A 19333-nucleotide genomic window follows, 5' to 3' on the forward strand; every position below is an offset into this window, starting at 1 on the left:
TATGAGAGGGATAACGGTGGATGGGGGGTTTAAAACCTGAATTCTTTGAAGGGTTTGACGTTTTTTGCCGCATGTCTTCAGCATGGAACCGTTTGGATTTTAAGGGGTATCTAGGTGTCCATGTCAAAAGTGTCGACTGACTAAGTGGTTAGGACCTGCGGACATAATGCTTCACATCTACCATAACGGGTTCAAGGATGGGTATTGGATTTGGACGAAACACAGAGAAGTGAATGAGTAGGGAATTAATCCGGTCTGCCTCTAATTTGAATAGGTTCGGTTGATAATCAAAGAGGGTTTGGATGGTGAGAGACCTAAACATGGATCAAATAAGTTGGGAGGCTAACCAAGAGAGATATAACGAGATGGTGTATGATGCAAGAGGTGTTACGTAATTGGAAGAGGCTGAAGAAGAGCCTAATTTGGAAGTGAAGACATTTTATCATTTATTAGAATCTGCTGCGAACCTTTGTATGAGAGGTGCATTCATTTAGAGTTGCTGCATGTGTTAGGATGATGAGTATTAAGTCAGAGTCAAATCAAACCCAAGAGTCCTTTGATAAGTGGGTTACCCTTTGCAACGAACTGATAATATAGTTCTGTAATATGTATTTCTTTAAGAAAATTTGTGGAGAATGTAATATAGTTAGCTTTATTTCAGATATTTCAATTCCAAATCATTCCATATCTTTAATTTAAATTTTTGATATTTCACACCAGGTTTAAGGCACTATTTCAATTATTAATTATCAGGGGTACATTATAGATGGACGGAAAAAGATTATTTTAAAAAAATAAAAAACTACTGTTGAAACCACCGTCTGAATATTCTGACAGTAACAATCCAACTATTCTTTTAAAAAAATTTAAAAATCATTTCCATCGAAATTATCGTTGGATTCATCCGATGATAAGTTGGTGAGTGACGTATGACTTAGTGCCAACATTACCATAAGAAAAATTCCGCCGATAGCGTTAATCAGATTTTATTTTCGTACTAACTATATTCAGCCACAGAATCCAATGGTAATTATCGTCGGACGAAAAGAATCCGACGGTAACCATTTACCGGCGAGATTTATACCGTCTGATTCATTCCGATGATAAATCTAATTTAATTACCGTTAGATTTTAATTATTTTTCTGATAATACTCAGTATTTTTCTTATAGTGGTAGGTTGGCAGTTGGTTGATAGGTCAAGGAAGCTCAATAGGTATTTGGTCAAAGAGCAATCAATTAATTGGAGTAGGTAGCCGATCGACGGCCAGCTAGTCGAGTAGGTTAACAAATGGTCATTGGTCATAGTGCATGGTCGATGGGCAAGCGATAGCTAATTTGACATATGTAGGATGTTAGTAGATCGATTAGGGGTTAAGAGGTGGTTAGTAGATTGGTTAGTGGACATCGATCATGGGATGATCATTGGCTGGTTGGTCAGTCGAGGTTGCCCACCGTTGGATAGGGTAGGTCGTCGAGCTGTTATTTGGTCGATGACGCCAGTTGATTTGGATCTTTCAGTAGGCAGTCAGTCAGTCCATGACTAACATAAGTCATAGGTGGTTGGTTAGTAGATTGCTTATCAGTCAATTGGTGAGATTTTGTCAGCATGTGGTTAGCCAGTGCTATTAATATATTTTTCTATATATTGTTGCCTGTATTTTCTTTTCAAATCATTTTTTTATATTAATATATAAAGAACGAATTGGTCTTTTTAATTAATAATATAAAATAAGAAGAGAGATATAGTGAATGGAGAAGGATCTCTCTTGTTTTTAAAATACTTCTTTTCATATTAATATATACATATCAAATTATTTTTATTTGAAAATATAAAATAAGAAAGAAAATATTGGGGAAAAGAAGGAGAGAGAAAGTGAAAGAAAGAGAGAAAAGAAAAGAATTTTTTATTTTTGGAGGAAAATATTTTATTTCAATTGTAATAAGAAAATGTCATTTGATATATTTTAGTTATTAAATTAGTAGTTAGTAATATATGGTAGGTGGAGAAAGAAGAGAGATGGAGAAGAAGAGAAGAGCAAGGGAGAACTCCTTAATTATAGAGGAAAAAAAAATATTTCAATTGCAATGAAAGAGTGCAATGTGACCTATTATGGTTGTAAAATTAGTAATATATATGTTTCAATTTTTATTTAATTTCAATTGTAATTAGAGAATGTCATATTGTACATTTTAGTTAACAAATTAATAGGGTTAATAGCCAAATTAATTCGTGAAAGATGGGACATACTTCAAATTTGTCCCTAAAAGATTTCTTCAATCAAATTGGTCATTCAAAGATTACGAATTAATTATATTTGTCCTTTATTGACTCTATTAATAATTTTCACCAATAATTAATTATATGAAATGATGATTGACAACATACATAATACTTGACATGTCTACTTGAACGTTGACTAGATATATTTATGAAAATCTATTAATTTAGTTCATTTTTTCTAATTACATAAACTATATTCCCAATATGAACTAGCGACTAAAATTGATAAATTTCAAAAACAAATTTGGTTAGCGTCCAGTTGGACATGTTAGATATCATATATGCTATCAATTAACATTTTACGTATCAAGAGAAGGGCAGCATAGCATTAGCTTCAATTGAACAAGATCAACCTTGAAAAAGAAAGGTGGCATGCCAAAGAACCGTTGAACGCTTCAACTTAGCCACTGAAAAAGGCGAAGGCTGGGCAAGAGACTAGGCCAACTTACTGCTTACTGTCATGGTTTAAGCTTTAGGATCCATAAACGGAACAGCACGCAAAATCCTATCTTAATAGGTAGGGCTCGCCACTCGTTGTTCTCTTTCGTGCTATCGGTTGTAAAGTGCTGCTCAAGTTGAGTTAACTAAAGGTCCGAATGAATTGGGACACCAGACCATTCTTATCTTACGTGGAAGCAAGCCCTTTGTTTTTATATGAGTTTTCGAAGGTTCTCTTTTCTTAGAGATCTGGTAGTCGATGTCCTCTTTCAGAGTGACCCCCTTTCATCAATCGTTGATAAAAAATGTTAATGGAGTCACTGAAAGATAAATATGATTAATTTGTTCTTTTTGAATGACCGATTTGATTGAAAAAAAATTTTAAGGATGAATTTGAAGAATGTTTCATCTTTCAGAGACTAATTTGACTATTAATCCCAAATTAATGTTTAGTCATTGATAGTGATATATAAGAGAGATAGAGTTGGTGAATGAGGAAGAGAAATAAAAAAAATTAGGAGGAAAAAAATTTTTAATTTTAGAAAAAAATATCTCATTTCATATAATGAAAGAATGACATGTGGTATATTTTTGTTGTAAATATAATATAATAATATACAATAGATATATTTCAATTTCAATATTTCAAATTCAATTTTAATTTAATTTCAATTGCAATTAGAGAATGTCATTATGTAAATTTTAGTTATCAAATTAATAATTAGTCATTGATAATGATATGTAAGAGAAATAGAGTTAGTGAAGAATGAAGAGAGATAGAAAAAAGGAGATAAAGAAAGAGAACATTTTTTAATTTTTTAAAAAAAATATTTTAATTACAATGAAAAAATAACATGTGACACATTTTAATTACAAATTAATAATATATAATACGATAATGATGATAAATCTTTGAAAAGAATAATTCATGAATAATTAATTTTAGACATTTATTTGACACAAAACTACATAATAAGATAAGATGATTAGGTAATAATGCTACATTTGTAGAGGAATCTCTGTGGCTTGAGATTTGGTGTGTGTGTTGTTTGTAATGGGGGCAGGTTCTTGTGTGGCTTTGTGTTGATGAGTAGCATAATAACGATGTGGGTCTGGACTTTTAAAAAAGTTTGATTCTGTGTAACTAGATGGACTAATTGGAGGGCAATGTGTACTTGCTAATACTGACGTAGGACTACTAGTTACACTTGAATCACTTTTCTTGAAAGTGTGAGAGCTCAAGTCTCTCTCATTGAAGGTGTTTAGTAACACTCCAATACGTCTTTTAATGGAACTATCAGAACGATTATGATTTGACAAAATATGTCTATGCTGATATAGGAATGTGGCTAAAAAGATTATGAGTGCTAATAAGCAAGAAACACCTACAACCAAGAATAGACCCCAGAAGCTTTCGAGTCCTAGGCTTGTAGAAGAAGATACTTGTGCATTAGTATTAGAATCTCTACAACTGCTTCCATTCAACCATGCATTCTCAATTCTTCTCATGTTGGTTCCTTGTCTCATCACATTCAATATTGCCCTTGATATGTCTCCCACAAGAGGTGACCCTCTTGGAAACACCTGATCATATCATAAATTAGGATCAAATGATAATGTTTTTATATAACAAAAACATAGCTAATAAAATTGAAAGAGTACATAAAAAGTATGCAAAGATAAATAACATTTTGTTATGTATTTTTTGATTGATTAAAATTTATGAAAGTAAAAATAAATATATATAGAATATTTGCATATAAAAGATAAAAGATAAAATAAAGATAATAAAGACTAAAATAGGCTGAAATTGAAGTCATGAGACTTTTTTTTTTATTTTTATTCTTTTTTTTTATTTTTATTGTTTAAGATGAAAGAATAATTTAATAAAGGTCTTATCCTCCTAGGTAGAATCATCGATTACATAAATCCAATGAACTACTGAGTTCTATCGATGTAGCAGAACTTACAAAGCCAAAGCCACCAGTTTTAAATCTTGGCTCAACCATGGCATACTTGGAACAATAAGTCTCAAGGAGGCGCATCACGTAGGGGACTTCGTCGAACGCCGCGTCAATGCCGCCATTGGCGCTTCCTTTGGTGAAGAGGTCATTGCATTCTTCTAAGGAATTATAAACCTTGAGCTGCTCATCTTTGAATCCCATGTCCTTCAACATTCCACGAACAAAAGAACCTTCCAGATAACCAACATTCAACCGATTCTTTAGGAGTTGATGAACATCAGTATTCGCTGGGCGTAGTTGTTCAACTGTTAAGAGAGAGGTAAGGCTTGCAGTGTAGCTTTGAACCAAAATTTGAACCACAAAAACCCATACAATCACCACAAATCTTCCACAGTTGCTCTCCACTCTCTCCTCTGCATAATCACAAAGTTAATCACCATATATATGCAACGAATGAATTAAGAATATATGTATCAAATAATCAAAGGAGTAGACACTTACGATGAGAAAAAACCATGGTTGAAAAGGAAAACCACAAGCTAGTGCCAATTTGATAAGGCAGAGGCCCTCTGAAATGGTTGTTGATTCGGTGTTCAAGAACCCAAACAACAAATCCTATGAATACAAATGTACAAAATGTTGTTACCCAAAGGTCCCATGTCAATGGCTTCAAGAAGGCCCATGCATTCTTCTTTCTGTTGTCTCTTACTGGAACAACCATAGTCACACCAGATTCTGTGTACGGCAACGTGAAATCAACAAAATTGGACCTGTTTGCCGTAATCGTTGTATCCCCCACCACAGCATCAAACTTCTGTTCCATTCAGAAATTGTAGATGCATCATAACATATGATAGCCTAAGAACGAGATGTACCAATAATAAATAGAAATTAAGTAGCAAGAGGCCGAGAGCATATGAATAAAATAGTACGCCTTACCCCATAATAAACTTGGGTGATCAAATCATCATAAGTTCCTGCCATCTCACCGTTGGACTTTTCAAATGGAATGAATTCAAATGGAAGGGCATAAGGCAAGGCTTCTACCACAGCATTGAAGACATCAATGCAGAATCCAGTGACCTTTCTAGAATTCGTAATAGGGTCATGAATTATTTTCACAAATTCGGTGTAGCCACAATCTTTCACTGGAACCCCTATCTTTAACTTGTTACCATTTGTGGGAATCTGCCATCCCTTTGGAACACAGTAGGAGTCCCCTGGCCATATAATTGTTCCTAGATTCTCCTTAGAAGTTGAATATGCAGTTGTTGCATTTTTGGCATTCATATTTCTAATTAGTCCCTTTTCTGGCATCCAAAATCCAATGTTTCTTTCCCCGTTACCAATCGCATTAACTATCTCAAATGCTGATGCTTGTAACTCCCCACCACCAACTAATTTGAAGTCACCACCAACACCTTTGAATCTAACATTTGACAAAGCTTCTCTCAGCTTCTCACCATTTCGCGAAACGCTAAAGTTTTCAAGATCAGTCACATTGCTTGAGTTCTTGCTCACATTAGTGAAGCCAGAAAGGGTGCTGTCAAGTTTCTCAACGGCCATGGCCAATGCGGTGGTAGCATCATAGGCCCATATTCCAAAAGCATTCAGATTGATATCAACAAGTGTTGGATTGTCTCTTAGGAACTGTCGTTTCCATCGAGCTCTAAAATCAAGAAACTGTTTAGTTCTTGGAATGTAAGGCCTAACACCCAAGACACCTTCCATGGATTCCATAATTGAAGAGTCCAAGGAGTTGAAGAAATTAGCCATTCCATCGGTGACAATCCAAACATAGCCTTGATCCATCATGCCAATGGTTTTGGCAATGGCGAAGAGACGAGAGCCAAGAAGGGGTGTCATGTGAACGACAAATAATCTAGTTTGCATAGTCATGAGCTTGTAGAGCTCTCTTTCAATGGCATCATCTGTGGCTGAGAAATCAATGGCAGACAGATAAGGAACACGGATGTATGCTTTTTGAAGTGAATTAGTTAACCATGGAATGAGTCCTTCGCCATAAGTGTTGTCCACGTAAATTGGAACCACTTCTTTCCACCGAAAAGCTTGGATAATGGCGCTGATGGCTTCTACCTGAGTTGAATCTTTCTGAGCAATTTGGAAGAAATATGGGGTGTGGAGTGATGAGAGAGAAGGGCTCGTTGCTGAGAACGTGACAATGGGCACGTGCGCTTTGTCTCCGAGGTTGATCACAAACATGGCTTCCATTGTTGTAACTGGTCCTATCACAGCTTCCACTTGCTCATTCTTTATGAGATCTACAACTGCAAATAATATACATAAAAACATCAATGCAAGGACCATTAAAGAAATCATAACGACTTTCAATGCATGCAGTAGTTGAAAAAGTAGACCAACAATGGTCAAGCTAGTTTATTCAATAAAATGCTTGACGCCACTCTTAATTAATTGGTAATGATTTTGTCATATAGCTATGGTTGACAGCTATTATTACTTAAACCGATAACAACCACTGTTTTTATATTGAAAGAACTCTACTGTACATGTTAGGAATTTTGGAAGGAAGGAAGGACCGCTCTGATGTACAGTTGCAGTTATGTCTCTTTGATGCAGTGTAACTCAACCAAACTATTTCCTAGCAAACACTGATTCTTCAGATTTTGATATAATAATATTTCTTTATTAGGCTTCATTTTTTGATAGATAGAAATTGTACTGTAAGATATATAGTTTATATTTTTAAGATCATAATATTGAATTCCAAAAGAAAAAGAATAGGTAGACAATGAAAATACTAAATAATGTGAACAACGGATATATCGAATGTTTATTTTACTAGGTGTACAGATGGTTATTCTAATATTAAGATTTAGGTAAATAATTTAGAGGTATAGTATATTTTTATTTGATTAATAGTTATTTATATTGTTCAAAAAAATCATTAATTACCTATTATAACCCATTCCAAAATATTCATGCTAAGGTTTAGCTGCTACTTAAGCCTTTACTTTGTTCTAATTTGTTGCAAGGCAAGCTAGCATATCTAATAATAATTAGAGCAAAAAAAATATCCATAACCTGCATCTATACGTCTATTCATTACCTAATTAATATTAATTCCATAATTTTGCAGTAGAAAAGAAAAATATATTATAGAGTATCTTTATGTATATTTATATTGAATCTTACACTATTTATATAATAATGGAAAAACAGTAAGCTAAGACACTTTAAAGTGCGTTTATTTTTTGAAATTGGAATTAAAATTGAGATTAAAGACCAAAAATAAAGTTTTAGTTTTGTGACACAAAATTTTAATCTTTTCAGTATTTTTAAATGTGGAAACATAGAATACTAAAACTTCTAAGAAAAAAAATTAAAATTCTAATAATATTTTTTTAAAAAAATATTTTAATTTAATTTTTTAAATTTTAAATCTATCACTTAATTTTTATATTTATCTTAAACTAAATATAATACTATATAATTCACTTTATATATTTTATACTAAATATAATATAAAAATTTAATTTAGTTTTTATCTCGGTTTCATTTTTCCTTCTTAGTGTACAATAGTAATATTGAATCACACCTCTGATGATCTTCTATATATGCGAATAGAAATAAAACCATAATACTAAATAGAAATATGCATTTCATAATGCTATTATTTTTTTTAAAAAATGAAAAAAATAATGTGTAATCCAGTATTATAATTAATTTGTATATTTTTTTATATGAATTTAAAATTTTTTTATTTTATTTTAAATAACAAACTGAATTCTCAGATTTAAAAAATTGAAAGATTAGATTTCTATAATGTACAAATCGAAGAATCTGATTTGTAGTGAGATGATTTTTTTTCTGTTTTTAAACAAATTTAAAATTTTTTTTAATATTAAAATACAAATCTAACCTTTAAAATTGTATTTTAAAAAAAAAATTGAAAGCAAAATTTGTGGTATTCACTAAAAAAAAAAAACACACACACACACTAACTCTCCACATATTAAAAATCACCACCAAAATCTCAATAATAAAAATAAAAAGCGTGATAATGCATGGAGAAATTAAATTAAACATTGAAAAGCAAAGTTAATCACTAAGAGCGGATAAATAGATAGAGGGAACAAACCTTGAGCAGCAGCGGTAACAATGTCTCTTTGGGAGTCCCTAAGGATAAGTTGGAGCCTAGTTTTGTAATAAGGATGAGAATCATAGAAATCATTGACACACATTCTGATACTGTTTGAACCCATCTTTCCTACCATTCCCCCACCTAAATCAAGCACCACTCCCACTTTCACTACTCTTGTTTGGAGTAGTGTTGTTCCCTTGTTTCTTTGACCCATCACTGTTGCTACCACACCAAAGAACCACCAGAAGAGACTTAGAACCAAGGTTGTAGGAGCCTGATTCTTCACCATTTTTCTTGAAATTAATAATTACTTGCCAAAATTCATTATATATATGTTGATGAGGAACCCAGCTAGCTAGTAGCTACCTACCTAAACTATTATTAGGACTATAGCGTAATTTGTTAAGTCGTCGCCAGTCTTTGAAAAATACTTTTAAAATATATTTAATTAATATCTATTTTACAAAAATTCTTTTTAATATAAAAAATATTTATGTATTATGCACTTTTTTTTTTAAAGAGCTCAACACAATAAGTAGAGCAAGAACAACAACAAACAAATAGCTAGAAAAGTTAAAAAAGAAAACAAAAATTGTAAAAAAACTCATCAACTATTTTTTGTGCTCTTCCTTCTTATAGTGTACTCCTAATTTTGTACACAGGAAAATATCTTTAACCACTCCAATTTTATTAAAATTTTGTCAATCCAATTATAAGTTTGTTAAGCAAAAGTCCATCAGTTGCATATCTTCTTTTATCAATTCAGATCCGGCCGTTACAAATCCAACATCATAAATCGGCATAATCATTCATAACTCGGTATTATTCACGTTATTATTCAGAAAGCTGGCGTTATAATTCGACATTACAGTTATTGATCGGCAATAACGCCATTAATCGGTCACTTACGTTACAACTCGACTCAACAAACTGCTTTTCAAATGTGAAACGTCCAACCTAGTTATTGCTCTTCATACAGGTAATAAAGCAAGAGCATAACCGACTTGCACAGGCCACCAATAAAAAGGTATGATCTTCCATCCTAAAGGACACATTGAATTCTCAATACTAACTTAAGTTTCGGAGTGCCTTTGCAGGTACACTCCTCCCTGTTTCTTGCTCAAAGCTCTACGCGATTGGACATCCTCTTGGACTAAAAGCTCGGATTATCACAAAGCTCGAAGGTCGGCACCAAAGATAACAACTCGGCGTCGATTCCCAGAGAATGAGCTCTCCCTCCAGGTATCCATACAAGAACAATTGGCGCCCACCGTGGGGCCGAAAATATAATCCCCCCATATATCATCGGCCTCAAGGTCTTCACTTGTAGTCATGGCTGAACGACTTCCACCCACATCATCCAAACTATTTCAAATGGTAACCGAGTTGCGGCAAGCCATGGCCGAGGAGAACCAAAGAATGGCAAATCAAATTGCCAACTTGAATAATACCCGAACTGAAAACAACAACGACCGACAAGAAGAAACCGAGCATCAGTCAGGACCGACACATGTCTCTGACACTGCTCAGCACGAAAAGGAGCAACCAAAGCATAATGAAAAAGCTCGGCCAGACGATGAGGACGACAATCAAGAAAGCTCCCCTGGACCATTCACGGCAGAGGTGATGAACTTCGTGCTACCCCGAAGGTTCACACTGCCGACTATCCTAACTCTCTATGATGGGTTAGGTGATCTGAAGAAATACATCAAGAAATTCACCTCCATAATGATAGTAAACGGTGCATCTGATAAAGTTTTATGTCGTTGCTTTCCATCTTACTTAGACGGTCCTATACTTGATTAGTTTTGTTCTTTGTCTGCAGGTTCTATTTCTCGATTTCGAGACATATCAAAGCCCTTTGAGGAACACTTTGCTGGATCGGCCATCTACCTGCATGACTCTGATTACCTGAACACAATCAAGCAAGGCCAACACGAAAGCCTCAAGAACTACATGACGCGCTTCACAAAGATAGCCATAAGTATACCCGACCTCCACCCCGAGGTTGAACTGCACGCCATAAAAAGCGGATTGTGACCAGGAAAATTCCAAGAAATTATTGCTGTGGCCAAACCTAAAACTATGGCCGAATTCTGCGAAAAGGCAAAAGGTCAGATCGACATCGAGGAACTCCGACAAGCTAAAAAAACAGAAAAACCTCATTACAGAGACAACGATAGAGCTCGAGACAAAAAGAAGAACTACAAACCGACTTCGTGGTATGAGTCCTACACGTAGTTCAACACCAAACGCGATGATATCATCAAGGAAATCTTGAATTCAAAGCTGATCAAACCGCCAAGAAAAGCCGACAATTACCCGGATTCAAGAAACGCGGATAGATCAAAATACTGTTCCTTCCACCAAAAGCACGGACACACTACTGACGAGTGTATCATCGCCAAAGACCTTCTAGAGCGATTAGCTCAGCAAGGCCACCTGGACAAATACATCGCCGGCCGCATGCAGCGACAAACAACCACTCATGGCGAACAACACCCAGCAACACAGCATGGCCGAGATAAAGATCGGCCAGACACCAGCCATCCCGACCAACCAAGGCGTATTATTAACTGTATTTCCGAAGGTTTTGCAGGTGGAGAAACAACAAATTCGGCAAGAAAGCGATCTTACCGAGCTATGCTCTCCATCAACGCTGATCAAACTCAACAGCAGGCAATACCACAATCCCCACAGATAACATTCCAGACAGTCGATCATTACAAAGGTATACTAAAGTTAGATGACCCGGTCGTCATCTCCCTACAGCTCAGAGACCTCCTGGTAAAAAAGGTGCTGCTGGATCCTGGAGCAGTGCCGATGTCCTATTTTTTTTCACATTCCAGAAAATGAAATTGAGCAGCTACATCCTCCAATCCTCTACTGGAGACTTGGTAGGTTTCTCAGGTGAGAGAGTCCCGGTTATGGGCTCCGTGTGGTTACAAACCACACTTGGTGAGTTTCCCTCGTCAAAAACTTCAGATATTCAATACTTGGTAGTTGACTGTTTTAGTCTTTACAATTTAATACTTGGCCGGCCTTTCTTAAATAAATTTGGCACTATAGTATCTATAATTCATCCTTGTGTTAAGTTCCCTTTGTAGGATAACACAATTGCAACCATTCACAGTGATGCCCGAGAAGCCAGAGAATGCTACAATAATAGTCTCAAAAGACCTAGCCGAAACACAAAAGCCCATGTTCACAGCATCGGCAACATGAACGACCAACAAATGCTGGCCGACCTTGACCCCAGAGCGGGAACATTGGAGAGGCCAACCCCAACAGAAGACCTGCATAAAATCTATTTCACAGAGAGCACGGACAAATTCACATACGTCGGTTCAACATTATCCTCGGAAGAAACATCCTCATTCCGAGCATTTTTACAACAAAATACCGACCTGTTTGCTTGGACCCCAGCTGACATGCCAGGCATCGATCCATCCATCATATCACACAAGTTGGCATTAGACCCATCTGCCCGACTAGTAACACAGAAAAAGAGGAATCTGGGCCATGACCGAAAACAAGCCTCCTTGGAAGAAACCAAGAAGCTCATCAACGCGGGCTTCATCCGAGAAATTAGATTCACAACATGGCTGGCGAATGTCGTCATGGTTAAAAAACATAACGGTAAATGGAGCATGTGTGTTGATTTCATCGATCTCAATAAAGCATGCCCCAAAGATTCCTACCATTTGCCTTCTATTGATTGCTTAGTTGATAATGCATCTGGTTTTGAAAAACTCATCTTTATGGATGCATATTCTGGTTATAACCAGATCCAAATGCATCCATCCGACTAAAATAAGACAGCCTTTATTACTGAATATGGAAACTATTGTTATAAAGTCATGCCATTTGGCCTTAAGAATGCAGGTGCGACATATCAACGTCTCATGGACAAAGTCTTCGCGAATCAAATCGGCAGAAACATTGAGGTCTACGTTGACGATATGGTCGCAAAGACAAAAACCGGCAACAATCACCTTGATGACCTCGCCAAAATCTTCGGACAACTAAGAACATACAACATGCGGCTAAACCCCGAGAAGTACGCATTTGGGGTCCAGAGTGGCAAATTTCTCGGCTTCCTGCTCACTAGCCGAGGTATCAAGGCAAATCCGGAAAAAATGCCGAGCTATTTTGGGCATGGCAAGTCCTCATACCATCAAGGAAGTCCAACGGTTAACAGGGAGACTTGCTGCACTCTCTAGATTATTACCTTACTTAGCTTCTAAAACTTTATGTTTTTTCCAAACTTTAAAAAAGAAAAAAGCTTTCCAATGGACTGATGAATGTGAACAAGCATTCACAACTATCAAAGAAACTCTTTCAAAACCACTAATTTTACAAACCCCCTTACAAGGGGAACCATTATTCTTATATTTATCTATAACTAATTGGGCTGTAAGCTCCGCTCTTGTTGCAGAAAGGAAAAAGCAGCAATTCCCTATCTATTTTACCAGTAAAACATTACAGAATGCCGAGCTTCGATATCCGACCATTGAGAAGCTGGCCCTAGCCCTTGTCTTCTCGGCCAGAAGACTCCGACCATATTTTCAGAGCCATGAAATCCACGTTCGAACAGATCATCCTCTACACCAAGTCCTTCAGAAACCAGAGCTGGCTGGCCGACTAGTAAAATGGTCGGTGGAACTTTCAGAATTTGATATCAAATACGAAGGGCGAACATCTATCAAATCCCAATTCTTAGCCGGCTTTATCACTGAATTCTCAGTATCAGACACAGCCGAGGGCTACATCGAATGGTCCTTATACGTCGACGGCTCCTCCAACCCACAAGGATGTGGAGCAGGTATCATACTTGATGATGCCCACGGCAACGTCATCGAGCATTCCCTCCATTTCCCATTCAAAGCGAGCAACAATCAAAGTGAATATGAAGCCTTAATTGCCGGCCTTAGACTCGCTGCCGACCTAAACATTACCGAACTTAAGGTATACTGAGACTCTTTACTCATCGTCCAGCAGGTAAACAACTTATACCAAGTAAAGGACCATTTGCTTTCTAGATACCTTGACATTGTACAAAATTTACTTTCAAAATTTTCTAAATACGAAATACAGCACATACCCAAGGAGAGTAATGGCCGAGCTGACATTCTGTCTAAACTAGCCAGTACTAAACCAAACAGGTCATCCCTTTACCAATCTATATTGCTTAAGCCAAGCATTGAGCTCACAGAAATCTTAAGTGTTACACAGGAAGCAGACTGGAGATCTCCATACATGGACTATCTTCAGACAGGAAACTTGCCAGGCAATGTCGAAAATATCCGCCACTTCCGCCGACAAGCCTCCTATTTCACAATTTATAATAACTGCCTATATAGACGAGGATTCTCTCGTCCATTACTAAAATGTCTTTGCAGAACAAAAGCCGAGCTTGCACTTGCCAAGGCACATGAAGGGATCTGTGGTACACACCTCGGAGCCCGAAGTCTATCTTCAAAAATACTCAGAGCTGGACTATACTGGCCGACGATGCGATAGGACTGCCATGAAAAAGTAAAGAGGTGTAACAATTGCCAGAAACATAGTCCGATCACACATCTCCCAGCCGAACTCTTACACTGTTTTGAGGTAAGTTGGCTGTTCAACCAATGGGGCATAGATATCCTCGGCCCTTTCCCCACGGTAGCAAGATAGGTAAAATTCCTCGTTGTAGCAATTGATTATTTTTCCAAATGGATAGAGGCACAGCCTCTAGCCAAGATTACATCACAACAAATGCTTTCTTCTATCTGGAAATATATTATCTGTCGATTCAGCATTCCTCGGCACATTATCACAGATAATGGTCGCCAGTTTGCCGACTAAAAATTCACATCCTTCTTGCAGGACTTGAAAATCAAACAACACTTTTCCTTAGTAGAGCACCCGCAAACAAACGGGTTAGCTGAAGCTGCAAATAAAGTAATACTACATGCTCTAAGAAAGAAACTAGATGAGGCAAAAGGCCTCTGGGCGGAACTTATCCCAGAGATCATTGACAAACCCCGTTTTGACGGTTTATCTTGTATTGATTTTAGGGGATTTTATAACCTTTTACCCACATTTATCCATTGAAATAGCATGGTTTCATAACTTCTCCTTTAATTGTGCTTAAGAGTGAAAACATGCTTTTTAGGTCTTAAAATAGCTAAATCTAATTCTCCTTGATTCCATTAGATGCCTTGATATGTTTGTTAAGTGATTTAAGGTTTAGGAGGCAAAGATTGGATCAAGGGAATGAAGAAAGAAGCATGAAAAGTTGGAGAACTCATGAAGAAATGAAAGAACCGGAAAGCTGTCAAGCCGACCTCTTCGCACTTAAACGACCATAACTTGAGCTACAGATGTCCAAATGATGCGGTTCCAGTTGGGTTAGAAAGCTAACATCCGGGGCTTCGAAGCGATATAAAATTTGCCATAGTTGCATCGCGCATAGGGGCGCGCACGCGCACGGTACGCGGACGCGCCGATGGTGGCACATGACCCACTTAATGCAACACGTGGCCAGCGATTTTAGAAGCCTTGTGGGCCCAATCCAACTCATTTCTGATGCTATTTAACCCAAGGAGTGAAGAGGGAAACACATGTTAGTTACCATTAGTTTAGTTTAGTAGTTAGAGTTAGTTTCTAGAGAGAGAAGCTCTCACTTCTCTCTAGAATTAGGATTAGGATTAGGTTTAGTTCTTAGATTTAGATTTAGATTCATCTTCTTCTACTTCTATCTTCTCAATTCCTTGTTGTTACATTCATTCTTCTTCCATTCTTTTATTGCAATTTCCTTTATGTTGTTCTTATATTTTGTTGTAGATCTAGTATTATTCCTTCTACTTTCTTCCAATTCAATAAAAGGTAATTCATGATAAATGTGTTTCTTTTGATTGTTGTTGTTAATTCCTTTCAATAAATGTTGTTAGATTCTATTCTTGTTATCAATTTGCTTTGCTTTTCTTTTGTGCCTTCCAAGTGTTTGATGAAATGCTTGGTTGGATTTTAGTGTAGGTTTTGTTCCTCTTGGCCTAGGTAGAGTAATTAGTGACTCTTGAGTTATCTAATTCCTTTGTTGATTGATAATTAGAAGTTGCTAATTGATTTGAATGCCTCTAAAGCTAGTCTTTCCTTTAGGAGTTGATTAGGACTTGAGGAATCAAATTGATTCATCCACTTGACTTTCCTCCATGGTTAGAGGTTAACTAAGTGGGAGCAATACACAATTCTCATCACAATTGAGAAGGATAACTAGGATAGGACTTCTAGTTCTCATATCTTGCCAAGAGCTTTGTTAGTTGTTAGTTTATTTCCTTTGCCATTTATAATTCTTGTCTATAATCTCAAAAAAAAACCCCAAAATAACTCACAACCAATAACAAGACACTTTATTGTAAATCCTAGGGAGAACGACCCGAGGTTTAAATACTTCGGTTTATAGATTTTAGGGGTTTGTACTTGTGACAAAAAAATTTTTGTATGAGAGGATTATTGTTGGTTTAGAGACTATACTTTACAACGAGATTTCATTAGTGAAATTCTAAACCGTCAAAAATCCATTCGTCAATCATATGGGGATATAACACCGCTGTCCACTCAACAACAAAGGAGACACCCTTCCGGCTAGTCTACGGATCTGACGCCATGATACCCGTGGAGATCTCCCAATCCTCACTGCGCATTGAACTTGCCGACCAGACTACAAAAGACATGGCTCGGCGAACTGAACTCGACCTCGCAGAAGAAGTAAGATCATTAACAGCAGTCAAACATTTGGCTATGCAATAACACATAGCTCGAAGATATAATAAGAGACTTCAACCAAGGTCTTTCCAAGTCCACGACCTTGTCCTCAGAAAAACAGAACAAGCTAGGAAACCATCAGCACACAGCAAATTATCAGCTAACTGGGAGGGTCCTTACCGAGTCACAGAAGTCATCGGAAATGGAGCCTACCGACTACAAACCTTAGAGGGTAAAGATCTCCCTAATACTTGGAATGTATCTTCCTTAAAGTTATATAACAGTTAATACCAGGGACAGGCAAGTACTCTTTTTCCTACTACCAAGATTTTTTCCACAAGGGTTTTGCTTGGAGAGGTTTTAACGAGGCTAGCCTACCTGGGCCTTTGAAATCAAGGGTTCTTCAATAAACAAAGTTCTCATTTCATCAAATCTTTATTTCCTCCATTTTATACTTCTGTTTCATTAATAAACATATAACGCCGACCTATAATGTCACCCCGACCATTCGGACATTATCGACACCGATCATATGCCAAAATAGGTCATTCGGAGTCAATCAGTCAATCCGACTGCCGACCTTAAAACGGAATCCGATCTCTCGGATACAATCAGTAAATACAATTGCCGACCTTAAAACGGAATCAGGTTACTTGGATACAATCACTCAATCCAAGAACCGACCTTAAAATGAAATTCGATCACTCGGAGTCAATCAGTCAATTCGACTGCCGACCTTAAAACAGAATCCGATCACTCGGATACAATCAGTAAATACAATAGCCGACCTTAAAACGGAATTAGGTTACTTGGATACAATCACTCAATCCAAGAACCGACCTTAAAATGGAATCCAATAACTCGGATACAATCAGTCAACCCGACTGCCGACCTTAAAACAGAACCCGATTATTCAAATCTCATCACTTAATCCCTCAAATTACTGATCTCAAAATACCAACTACAATTCGAATCCGATCATTCGGTACATTTCCGATCTTCTCTCAATTCATACCACTCAAAATAAATCACTCAAACAGATGTCAGAGCAATACTCAGGAAATAACTTTTCAAAATCTCCCGCAAATTACTGCCGACCATTCAGACTCCAGATATTATCAAACACAACCTATATGCTCGGTCTACTCAAACCTTTTTATGCTTCTCCATCATACAAATGCATTATACTATTAGCCCCATTAACACGTTTACCTTCAGTACCACAATCACAAAACAGAAATATACCCACATATTACACAGACAAACAAATATCATATTCAAAACATGCAGAAACCGCATGTAAACAGAAACATCCAAGTTTGTTTTTCAAAGGACAGTAGCAAAATATAAGTTACAAATCACAAAAGCCCAACACAGGAGCAGCATAGTTTTCAAACAAAAACAAAACAGAATTACACCAAAATCCTATCAACCATTTTCAACCTCCCCCTCAACATTACCATCATCTTCCACCATGGCCCCATCTTGAATGATTTTTCCCGGATCCATCTGAGACAAGTCAACATCAGGAGCGAGGAACTTAGCTTGCTGGCAAGCTCGCTCAAAACCCTCCACGAATGAGTCAAGAATCTCAGTTCCCCTCTATTTCTCAACATCTTTCAACTTCGCTGTAACTTCAATTACTTTATCACTCATGCTAGAAAGATCAGCCTCTTTCTTCTTAACATCTTCCACCTCTTTCGAATAATTTTCCCTAATTTCCTTCAGCTCCTTCTCCATTTCTGATAACTTAGACTCTAACTCAGCAACTCTCTTACCCTTCAATTCCAGCTCCTCCTTCAAAGTCGGATCTTGTTTAAGCTTAGCAACCTTCCGATGCTTCTTCTCTCGGCTACGCCCCAAACTGGCAAGCCTAAAACCAATTACCTACAAACAAAGATAAAGAACACTATCTTCAGCCTACCACGAATATATCAAAAACCAGGAACAAACTCAAAAATACAAATACCTGCATATACTGATCTATGGTGACATCACCAACTTCCTCTGCCAACGTTACATCAGACAAATTTTGACAAACATTATCGGCAACAGCCATATAGGGAAAGTCTTTCCCCTACAAAGAAGATCCATCACTTTGATCGGTAACATCATGCAATCTCTGCTGACTTTTGAAAAAACTTTGGATTTCCTCAATAGGAACCTCACCCACATCATCTTCAGAACATTCAGATAAATCAACAACACTTGCCTTCCTTTTCCTCAAAATAACTTTCCTCCTCCCCGGCTTCGGTTGATTAACTTCACCAACACCCACAGTCTTTTCTACTTTGGAAGTAGAACCCTCTTTATCAACATTTTTGCTCTTAACCCGAGCTCTCAGAGTAGAAGCCGACACCCCTGGATACTTTCCACCTGAAACCATCAAAACCAAAAACATTAAAGCTACACTTCAAGTTCTATTAATACAAAAATATCAATCAAACTCACCTAAATAATCTACCACAGTCTGCCTATCCTCCTCCCATTTTAGCAAATCAAACACCGACAACAACTCTTTCCGATCAATAACTTCCACCAAATACTCAATGATACATTCGTTCCTGGCGCTAATAATTTCTGGCCCCAAAATGTTCTGAGGCTCCGAATACCACGAAAGTGGAAATCTCTCCTCTAAATGCTCATCAACGTAAAATGGAAATTGCCCTTCAGCACAGGTAACCTTCAGATACATCTCCTTAAAATCCTTAAAGGACGACTTATACAACTTAAAAATAGCAAACCTTGGGGAACTATTCAAATTCACCCACCCC

At 36.9% G+C, this 19333-nt stretch overlaps 2 protein-coding genes across 2 annotated transcripts; one reads left to right on the forward strand and one right to left on the reverse strand.

The window, feature by feature from the left end:
- Positions 1 to 3660: 3660 nt before the first annotated feature.
- LOC130956286 (glutamate receptor 2.8-like) lies at positions 3661 to 9085 on the reverse strand. Its single transcript, XM_057883326.1, has 5 exons — positions 8805 to 9085; positions 5624 to 6972; positions 5186 to 5498; positions 4691 to 5097; positions 3661 to 4304 (listed from the first exon to the last, which is right to left on the reverse strand). Exons 1-5 carry the CDS (start codon positions 9019 to 9021, stop codon positions 3720 to 3722), a joined length of 2871 nt encoding a protein of 956 aa, XP_057739309.1. The 5' UTR covers positions 9022 to 9085; the 3' UTR covers positions 3661 to 3719.
- A 3582-nt stretch (positions 9086 to 12667) lies between these two features.
- On the forward strand, positions 12668 to 14330 carry LOC130957483 (uncharacterized). Its single transcript, XM_057884339.1, has 3 exons — positions 12668 to 12923; positions 13246 to 13775; positions 13905 to 14330. Exons 1-3 carry the CDS (start codon positions 12668 to 12670, stop codon positions 14328 to 14330), a joined length of 1212 nt encoding a protein of 403 aa, XP_057740322.1.
- The last annotated feature ends 5003 nt before the right edge of the window (positions 14331 to 19333 follow it).

Source organism: Arachis stenosperma, chromosome 10 (genome assembly GCF_014773155.1).
Source record: "Arachis stenosperma cultivar V10309 chromosome 10, arast.V10309.gnm1.PFL2, whole genome shotgun sequence".
NCBI classification, from domain to species: domain Eukaryota; kingdom Viridiplantae; phylum Streptophyta; class Magnoliopsida; order Fabales; family Fabaceae; genus Arachis; species Arachis stenosperma.